The sequence below is a fragment of the Pygoscelis adeliae genome, unplaced genomic scaffold, assembly GCF_000699105.1.
Source record: "Pygoscelis adeliae isolate BGI_AS28 unplaced genomic scaffold, ASM69910v1 Scaffold160, whole genome shotgun sequence".
NCBI lineage: Eukaryota > Metazoa > Chordata > Aves > Sphenisciformes > Spheniscidae > Pygoscelis > Pygoscelis adeliae.
The window spans coordinates 2,402,486-2,412,256 of NW_008824035.1; the positions used below are offsets into that span (position 1 = coordinate 2,402,486).

At 38.7% G+C, this 9,771-nt stretch overlaps 1 protein-coding gene across 1 annotated transcript in view; it reads right to left on the reverse strand.

The window, feature by feature from the left end:
• The window catches only part of TYW5 (tRNA-yW synthesizing protein 5), a 9,152-nt gene extending 253 nt beyond the window's left edge, over positions 1-8,899 (reverse strand). Inside the window, exons 1-7 of the mRNA XM_009331587.1 lie at positions 8,751-8,899; positions 5,649-5,718; positions 4,710-4,754; positions 4,050-4,187; positions 2,445-2,532; positions 1,808-1,924; positions 10-67 (exon numbers count right to left, since the gene is read on the reverse strand). Coding sequence (XP_009329862.1) covers positions 10-67; positions 1,808-1,924; positions 2,445-2,532; positions 4,050-4,187; positions 4,710-4,754; positions 5,649-5,718; positions 8,751-8,881 — 647 coding nt within the window. The 5' untranslated portion in view covers positions 8,882-8,899. The remainder of the gene's footprint in view (positions 1-9; positions 68-1,807; positions 1,925-2,444; positions 2,533-4,049; positions 4,188-4,709; positions 4,755-5,648; positions 5,719-8,750) is intronic.
• Between the last annotated feature and the right edge of the window lie 872 nt (positions 8,900-9,771).

The window sequence follows — 9,771 nt, forward strand, 5'->3', positions numbered from 1 at the left end:
AGGTGCTTCCAAAAGACATTCAGTGCCACTCCAAATTCCTCAGAAATTACATTGTGGAACCACAAAGCTGTAGAAAGAAGAATGTCTAAAATGAAAATTACTATCTGAAACTTCCACGTGACTCATAACAAGTGTCAGAACCACCCAAACTAAATCTAGTTGTGGAAAAGCCTCAACTACTATATTTTTTGTTTATTTATAAATATTCATCCCTGAATATATCGCATTGTGCGAGATTTAAGAAGTTCTTCAAGACGTTTACGTTGATCCATAACTTCACACAAAAGTAACAATTGCTGAAGTATAAAGAGATAGTCAAATGTAAGCAAATGATAAGCATGTGTAGGATGAAAATAAGACATCTTCCCTGTTCACCTCACTCATCTCTACTCTGCATGCAGGTATCTATTTTCTTAGACTTAGTCCCTAACCTTGCACAGATTGTCCAAGCATTAATGTAAATCACCAGCGTCAGCCAGGTCACCGATGCAAGTTGCTTATCTTTTCATAGTGAAGTCATGAGGCTTTTCAATTGAATCATCATGGCTATGGTAAGGGAGCAACGACATTTTTGCTTCATCAAGTACATTTTAAAAATACGTTTAATGTAGTATATTTACCCTATTTCAATTTTAAGCCAAAAGACAATGCCGTGCTTATTGCAGCTTAGTTGCTTGTATGTGCCGAAGACATAAGAAAAGCTTATTCTGAGAAATGAACAAGAAGTTTCTTTCAGGTTAGGAAGAGGGGCTGCTTCTACCTTCTCCATAATAACCACACACATTTCTCAAAGAACATCTCGTTTTTTCAGTGATGTGCATTCCAGAATGCTGACAAAGCTAGCACCATTCTCTGGACTCAAAAATCCCTATACTCCCCAGTCATTCTTAAGAGTACCAAGTGTGTCTTAAGTTTGGACCAGCACACCTCCTGGCAAAGACAAACTAGTATCTGTACTGCATAGAATAAAACAGAAATTATGTATGCTGACATAAGCAACAGTGTGACATACCTTTCACTAACTGTAACCAAAAGTTTCTTTAGAAAGAAACACAAATGGTAAGTTCAAAATTAAGTAACGAGTCCAAGGCTAAGAATCTATTTTAAAACTTCCTAAAAACCTACTGCCTTCTTGTTTACTGGCCTGTTTATATTGCCCAGATAATATGAAAAGCAACAGAATAAGTATCTGCCCCAAGCTCACAATGAGCTAAAATAAAAAATTAATAACAAGTAGGAGTAGTTCAATAGGTTAATTCAAATGCCTTTCCCTGATCACCAGAATTGTCGTCTCAGCCCAAGAAGCAGCTTTATATTTTCTGCTTGTGCAGAAAAATGATTAGGACTTGTCTTTCCATTCCAAAAGGTGATTATAGATTTCTAGAAGGTCCAATAACTCTACCATCCATAATTCTCATCAAATCATGCCCCTCACAGTTCTTAAGTGCCAGAGCTACGGGAGAACAGAAATGGTACTTCACTCAAATTCTGTCATTAGAAAACTCAGGTCACTGAAGCAATTTCAGATTTCATGAGTTGATTTTTTAGTGCTACTCTATTAAGACACAAATTCAGAAGCACGCAGTGTAATCTTGAGGGAAGGTAAGATTTGTAGGTAGATATAATAATACCTCTTATTAGGCTAATTAGTACAGTTGGAAAAGTAGACAAGTTTTGCCAATGTCTTTAGATGCTCCTACTTATAACACAGAAATGCTTTAGTAACCTCTTACCATCACTAGAAATGAGAAATTGCAAACACAACTGTTTAAAAACACAGCATGGTGAGGAACTATCTGTTACTTACCTGGAATAAATAACACATCTCCTGCTTCCAGAAAACATTGATAGCGCTTGGCTTTCACAAAAAGGGGATATTTCTCTAAGTCTGGGTTATCCACATCCAGCACCTCTGACTTAGTACCTAGGAAAGTTTTCAGAAGTGGTAAATAAATGTTCCTACTCTTCCAACAGTAACAAAGCATTATCACATTGCTGGAAATGGCGGTTCTTGAATCAAATTTAATACTGGTTTATTTTTCTGTAACTCCTCTAAAAACCAGGCAAACCTGATGATACTCCTCATTTACTGAAGAGACATATTCTCCTGTTGTCTATATTTCTCCTGTAACTGCAACCTTATTAACACTAAAAGACACTTTCCCTGACATTTAAAACACCATTTTGAATCCAGACGGAACACTGTACTGCTCCACAGTTAGGTGCTGACAACAGAACCAGGCAAAGCCTTTGCAAATTTCCTAACCTGCCCCACTAAAATGCTTAGCTTTGACTAAAGCAAACAGGATCAGAGTTAAGGGACCAAATGGCTTCTTTTACATCAAGCTGTCTGTTAGTGATTTTTTTCTACAGTGCAACACTTGTGAGCTGGAAAGGCAACTACGATCACCAAACTCTGAACTAGATATATATGACATGCATACCTGATAAATACAAATACGGTGCATCTCGGGGACTATACAAAACAACTCGTTTTTTCCCTGTTACTTGGATTAAGAAGTTATCCATTACCTGGAATAAGCATAGTAAGAGACAAGTCAGCCAAGAGTTAAGAATGAATACGTAGCCTGTAACTAATCTAAAATATCATCAGCTTAAAAAAGGGAATTATTAAAACCTTCATATGTAAGGAATTAGCTAAAAGAGCTTCCACATATAGTTAATCTAAAAAACTCAAGAATGTGAGTTACTTTATCCCCTTAGCTGCACATTCTTGACAAACAGTGTATCCGGAAACACAGTCTTGCTTTCCAACAACTTCGTGCTTTTCCTTAAATAGGAATCAAGTTCTTCCATCTTAAAACAAAAAGACATACCATACTTTAGACATATAAACCAGCAAAATATAATACAAAATATATTTGGGATTCCTTTTCTTTTTCAGTGTTATTCCTACCTCATTTTGCTGACTTTCTATTGATAAAGGATTCTTTTTGCTAATTATAATGCAAAAAAACTTTTTCTTATTAATAAATTTATTCAGAATTACACTGCACAATGTTACTGTGTTTCAGAGTTTTAACTGAAACCCAAAACAGTAAAAAAAAAAAAAGGGGGGGGGGGAAAAAAAACATCATTTAATCTTACAAGTATGGAATTAGACATAAAAACAGTAAGATATTATGCCCACACAATACATATATTTAAAATTCACTGCACCACTGAATGTGATTCATTTCACTATTTCAAAATATGCAAAGTTTGTCATTAACTGATCTTTGTCAGAGATTCGCACCTTAATATCTGTGGCGGTGTGCTCCACCCCCAATGCGTAAGCAACGACCACCAGTGGGGGTGGTTGTGGCTCCATCCAGCTTATGCTGGACTTTGGGAATGGACGGCAACACAGTAGCCAAGGGCTGTTTGAGGCAGTGACTCAAACAACTTGCTGACATGCAAATATGACTATAAGTCAATCATCTTACTCTATAAATAGTGGACAGCCCAGAGCCTGTTGAGCTCTCCTGCACGGCAGCGGGCTGCACGGCGGGATCTCCCCTTGAGCAGGGACGCCTCTCAGGGTTAGTCCTCAAGGTTGAGAATCCTTGCCGCAACAGATCCTTGGTAAGTAACTAATAGCATGCTAAACTTTGAAATCTTAGCTAAGTGATATAAAGGATTAATTGCACATATACAATCCTTTAGACATAAACCGCTGACCAAGTCTGGGACTAGGATTGGATCCAGCCGCACCTAGACTCCTCTCTGAGAAGGAGTCTAGAAAGCAAGGTGTTCCTTTCCTTTCTGAACCTCATGGCTTAATGGGAGGGTCTCCCTGATGGTTTTGTCTGACCCTATCCTCCATGCAGTAAATAATCAAGTGTACCCTGCCATCGAATCTTGTTAAATCACTGTCGCATTTACCATTGAACTTTGTTAACTCGCACTTTAACTCACTGTTTTCCATCAATAAAGTGTATTGTTGCTTCTCTCTTATGAGTGAAGTGCAGTCTCACTCCATCCGTGACAATATCTCAACTCCATAATACCATCTGCAACATTTTATGCTAAACACATGTATTACCTACATCATAATGTGTCCATAACTGTAATCCAGCTGAGCTGATGCGGAAGACACTGGAGAAAAACTGTTCTTTCTCAAAATACTCTGGAATCTGAACATCTTCTGCCAAAATAGGAAACTGTTTTCTGATATCTGCAATATCCTGAAACAAAAAGGACATAACTCTTAGAGAACCATATATGCACATTAAAATAAGGGAGCACTTCACTGTCATTTCCCACCATATGAAACACGGGGCTAGAACTTCAGCATTGGCAAATAGCTGAAAATAGCAATCCTTTTTGGTGGTCACCCTTTCAGCATTGACTTGGTCAACGATATTAATAAGAACAGCCAGAGAGCTGCTTTGAACCATGGCTGCTAGAAATCACACTGAAGAAGCAAGAGATCGTCAGAAATCCTTTTATATTAGTTTACAACAAAAGCTAAAGAATGGGACATGAGGAATGTACTCTTAGTGATCAGCCTAGCTCTCCTATAACAGCAACCATTTTAGACACTGAGGTTTAAATATTCTGACCTAAATCCTGTCACATTCACAGGCCAAGTGACCATAAACAAGTTGTATGCCTGTACTACACAGCCAGCAGATGACAACAGGCTTTTTAAAATATTCCTAAACTGCGACTTTACAATATTAGAACTGTAATCTCAAGTAACTCACCTTCCTAGCATCTTCACCCACTGATCGCAAATAGTACTTTTCATCCTGAAGAGAACATAAAAAGAGAATTTTTTGGGTTTTTTAATAAGAATTACAAACTCCCTTAAACAAAGAGCCTGTATTTTCTCGTTAATCTAATGCAGGGCTTCATTAAAACATGGTACAAATAAATGGCATTTACAAATTCAGCTACTTAGTTCTACTGCCTTTACTCTACTGCTCCCTGCTGTTCATCTCAAGAAATGGGAAAAATATGTTAACTGAGAGTAGAACAGTAAAGTGGGGGGAGACTTGTGAATTGCTTCAGCATTGCTGTTACTGAACGGATTCAAAGCAAATGCAGATTATAATTTAAGTTCTTCAGAACACTGATGCAGGAAGCTATTTCAATCGGCTTCAGAACTTACAGCATCCTATGTAGCATAACAGGTGAAAAGCATGTCTGCATTCAAAACTGTTTGCTTCCTAATCACAGTTATCTGAAAAAATCCTAGTTTGAACACTGATACGTAAAGATAGCCACACATTTGCTACTCACGAATTATGTTACTATAAATCTGTATTTGTATCTTGATAGCAGATGTAATCAAACTCTAAAATATCTTCATGACATTTTCTTACAAAACACGTAAATAATACAGTTGTTATTCTAAAGCAAGGTTTGATTTCTAAATTTTATGCTGGAATTTTTGCTCATATAAGCAGTTTTTGTTAACAGAAACAGGATGGCTGAAGTTAACCACACTGTACACATACAAAACAACTTCCGAGAAAAATTATTTCTCCCCACATTTTTCCCCTTGGCTCCAAGCCACACAAAACAGTTAAATCTGAGATCAAGTGCTTTACTGGAGTAAGACTTTAAATTACAATTCATCATTTTGCCCTCCATATACTGGCAAAATAACCGACAGAAGAAACTGACACTAAGGAAATTACCTCAGAAAGAAAGTACTCCTTGTGTTTGACTTCAGCTGCTCTTTGTACAAATGCATCAAAAGGCAGAGTTCTGAAATATAAACATTTAAATTTATACAATGAATCAATGTAACAACACATGGTCTAAATTCCAGGTTTAAAATCATAAGCTCTCTTACCATATCTAGTATAACTGAAGATGCAATATGCTGCTTTTTTTTTTTTTTTAACATTGTGACTAATCAGTGATTGCAGTGGATGTTTGAAGAGTTCTACTGAGATAGAAATCCTACACTTACAAACCTCTGTGCTTTAGTAAATTGTTCCAGTGTATATCCAAACAGAATCATGTAATTGCTGAGGCTGAAAGGCACCTCTGGAGATCCTGCAGTCCAACCCCCTTGCCAAGAGCAGGGTCAACTACAGCAGATTGCCCAGGACAGCGTCCAGTTGGGTTTTGCGTATCTCCAATGATGGAGACTCCAAACCTCCCTGGGCAACCTGTTCCATTGTTTGACCACCTTCATTGTAAAAGAGGGTGGGTTTTTTTAAAACAGTTTAACAGAATTTCCTGTATTTCAACTTGTGCCTATTGCCTTTTGTCCTGTCACCATGAACCACTGAGAAGAATCTGGCTCCATCTTCTTTACTCCCTCCATCAACTATTTATACACTTCGATAAGATCCCCTCTTGAGCTTAAGAGGTCTGAATGGCTTGAGTCACAGTGCAAGAAATTTCTTCACAGTTAAATTAGATTCAAACTGTGGCCAACGCCTGACAATGCTTGCTTAGACTATTTCTCTAATAGTGTGTCATTTTTAGGCTTGTTTACTGTACATTTTTATAGATTCGCAGAAAAGCTCAGCATCAAGAAAACTACTGCAGGTGATATACATATGTTTATATCTATGCATTTTCTGCTATGAATTTGTGCACGAACACAGATACCTATCTTCATTTGTAGATCTATAAAATTTATGTTATCTGATTTTTTTTTTTAAATATGTGCTACCACAGCTGAGCAAAACACAGGAATCTTGGTATTTTCAAGTGCCTCTTTACAGTTTTCCTTGAATTTATTAAACACAACTTCAGAAGATTCAAAAAGAATCACTGGGCATTAGAGCCTGTCCCTCTGAAGTCAATAAGTGTTACATATTTATTTAAATAATGGGAGCTTTTCATAAGCGTTACAGATTTTGGCATCAGTTGATAGCTGAATGGCAAACCAAGCACAAGTAATAGTAATAGGACATGTATTCATTGTTATGAATACTATGTCGTTAATTCAATGTTACGTTCATTCAACTCACCATCTCACATTGTCACTAGATAACGAATATATTGCATATAAACATCAAATTTCAGAGCAACCACCAAGTACCCAGGGTTAAGAAGAAACTATCCTCAAGCAAAATTTTTCGTGATCCTGTTATCCCTTCTACCAGAATGTGACCTGCATCTGACAGTGCTTAGACCACTTCTCTAGACATTTTAGGCTTGTTTGTAACAGTCAAATACAACAACCACTGAAGTCAATGGAAAAACAAACAAACCAAAAACAACCCTCTGACTTCAGTTGAACTGTTATATCATGCCCATCTACATTTTCTAGTGAAGAAAGTGAGAGCACAGCTCCATGACGGCTTAAACTGATGCATGCTGGTGCCGCCACAGCTCTGCCCTTGCTGTCTACCCTACTCATCCCATCTCCTCCCTTACGCTAGCACTGGCACTCACCTGACCTCATGGTGAACCCACTAGCAAAGCTAAAACAGCAGAAAACCACTCAGATTTCTGCAGCACATCACAATGTGGCTGAATGAGTTCCAGAACCAACACAAAGACAGGGTAGGAGCATGCAACTTACTTATATCAGGACTGCAGTACTACTCAAGTGCATCAGTTTAAAATCATGGAACTGCATGTTAAGTCCTCAGTGTTTCCATTCTTTTAGCTCTACTTATTCTCCCTTCATATTAGAATGAGGGGCTTGCTGTGGAAAGGGTCAAAGCTTCCTGAATTTCAAGTGAAGTAGGTGAAAGTCCTAACACCTGCTATAATGAAGAACCATCAGAGCACCTCCACATGGCTGTCTACAAACCTGCTAAAACTAGCACGCTGGATCAACTGTATGTGAACTCACAGTAAGAGGTATTATAAAAAGAAACAAAATAGAGCAGGGGAAAGGAAATATGGAGATAAGGCAAAGTCATTCAAGTACGATCTAATTTCAAAGATTCAAAAGTTCATTATGCAGTGAGCAGAATGAAGCATGATTCTAAAGTGCTTTTTCCCCTGAACAACAGGCTCCACTCATAGAGACTTGTAGCTTGTTTACACTTACAGCATATGCTTCTGCCTTCTTCAAAGTTTAACAGACTGAACACATCTTGTTCCCATTTAGGGAGAACAAATGACAACTAAAATAAAGGCATTTACCCTTGAAGAACAACACAATGACTGAGATTAGATGAAATGTTTTGGCAGCTACGAGAGGAACTTCAGAGGAGATCAAGAGTTTATGTGACCCACATCAAGATTAAAGAGCTGGTGAAACGTGTGGCATCCAGTAGTTTGAACATTCTGAGAACTGCACATGCTAACTTTGGAAGGAGCTTGGTTTTAATTAGTAACATCCCTCTAGAGTGGAATAGCATGCCTGCCACGTGCCAGCATTCAAAGAGGTTCAGACACATGGTGAGTCAGAAACTAGCACTATTCAGTAACATTGAAAACACACCAAATAATTAGAGCAAAATAGCATATCATTTAGTATCAAGGGCTTTTTGGTTTGTTTTTTTTATTAACGCCAGCAAACGCCAGGCTCAAGTTTCCTACAAGAGCACTCTGTCAAAATACCTTTATAACACTTCTTCATGCCATCACTTTTAAGGCCCTGTTCGGCCCCTCCTTTCACCCCGTAAGTATTTGTTCAGGATGTTGAGATATTTGTGGAATGAAAAGATGAGGGGGAAATCAAGGACAGCACTTTGATACATAATTTGAAGTTATCACAAAGTATCTTCATATTCTTACCCTCAGCTTCAAACAGATGCACCATATGTCTGAAAGTTACAAGCACATGCCTTTAAAATACAAGAGGCCTTGGAATCAAGTACCTATACACAAAGTTCTTACTAAGGAAATCCATCTGTGGCACCGCAGAAACATGAATCTTTACTTCTTTAGATCCTTCGGCTTGGCTCAAGTAATCTACTGTCCATTTGGTTGTGCAAGCGCCCAGTTCCATTCCTTTCAGCACTACTGGCCTTCTCTAAGGAACAAAAAAAATTCAGTGGTGAAATGATCGTAGCATCCAGTGGAAAAAAAATCAGAATTAGTTTTTCAAATGAAGTACGCGCAAGCAAGTCAGTTGAATACTGGGACTACACAAAGTCACAACTGATCCGTTCACAAATGAGTAAAGTGAATCAGAATGCTGAATATTGAAACAAAATGCAGTAGATTGTAGGACTGTTTCTCTATTGTCTGTATCCTCTTTCCTAACAGGATAAGGAACAATATGAGGAAGCAAAGGCAATTTTAAGACTCACTTTGTGCTGGGGCCATTGAGGAATCTAGCCAGGCTAAGGAATAGCTTTAGTCATTCTAGCCAGAGCTTAGCAGAAAACAGACAAAAGACCATACGGTTGAGGTGTAGACTGTGAGCTATGGTGGTGCTGTATGTTCTCACGAAAGAAGCTCTTTCCACCTATATTAAGGCTCCTCGATGCTGACAACCACGAACAGCGCACACAAAAAAATCAGTAGAAAGACACTTTTGCTTTGAATCGGGACCTTGGGGAAAAGAGGAAGCAGTGACGACAAAACAGCAATCACACTTTTTTTAACCACTGTCAAAGAAAATGAACTCACAGAGAGATCAGCTGTCAGAGCTTTGCAGCAGCTCAGAAGAGATTTGCCTGTAGAAGCTCCTTGCTCCTAAACTCACATTCAACTTAAGGGATTGCGATACCTCTTACGAAACCCAGAACCTGCGGCTTGTCAGCGCTAGCTCTGCCAGCCGAGGAGGTGTCACGGGAAATCTGCCTTCCCTTGTCTCCCCGCGCAGTCCCAGCCCGCTCCAGCGGGGGCCCCGCTCACAACACCCGGCCTGCGCGAAGCCAGGTCGGGCAGCTG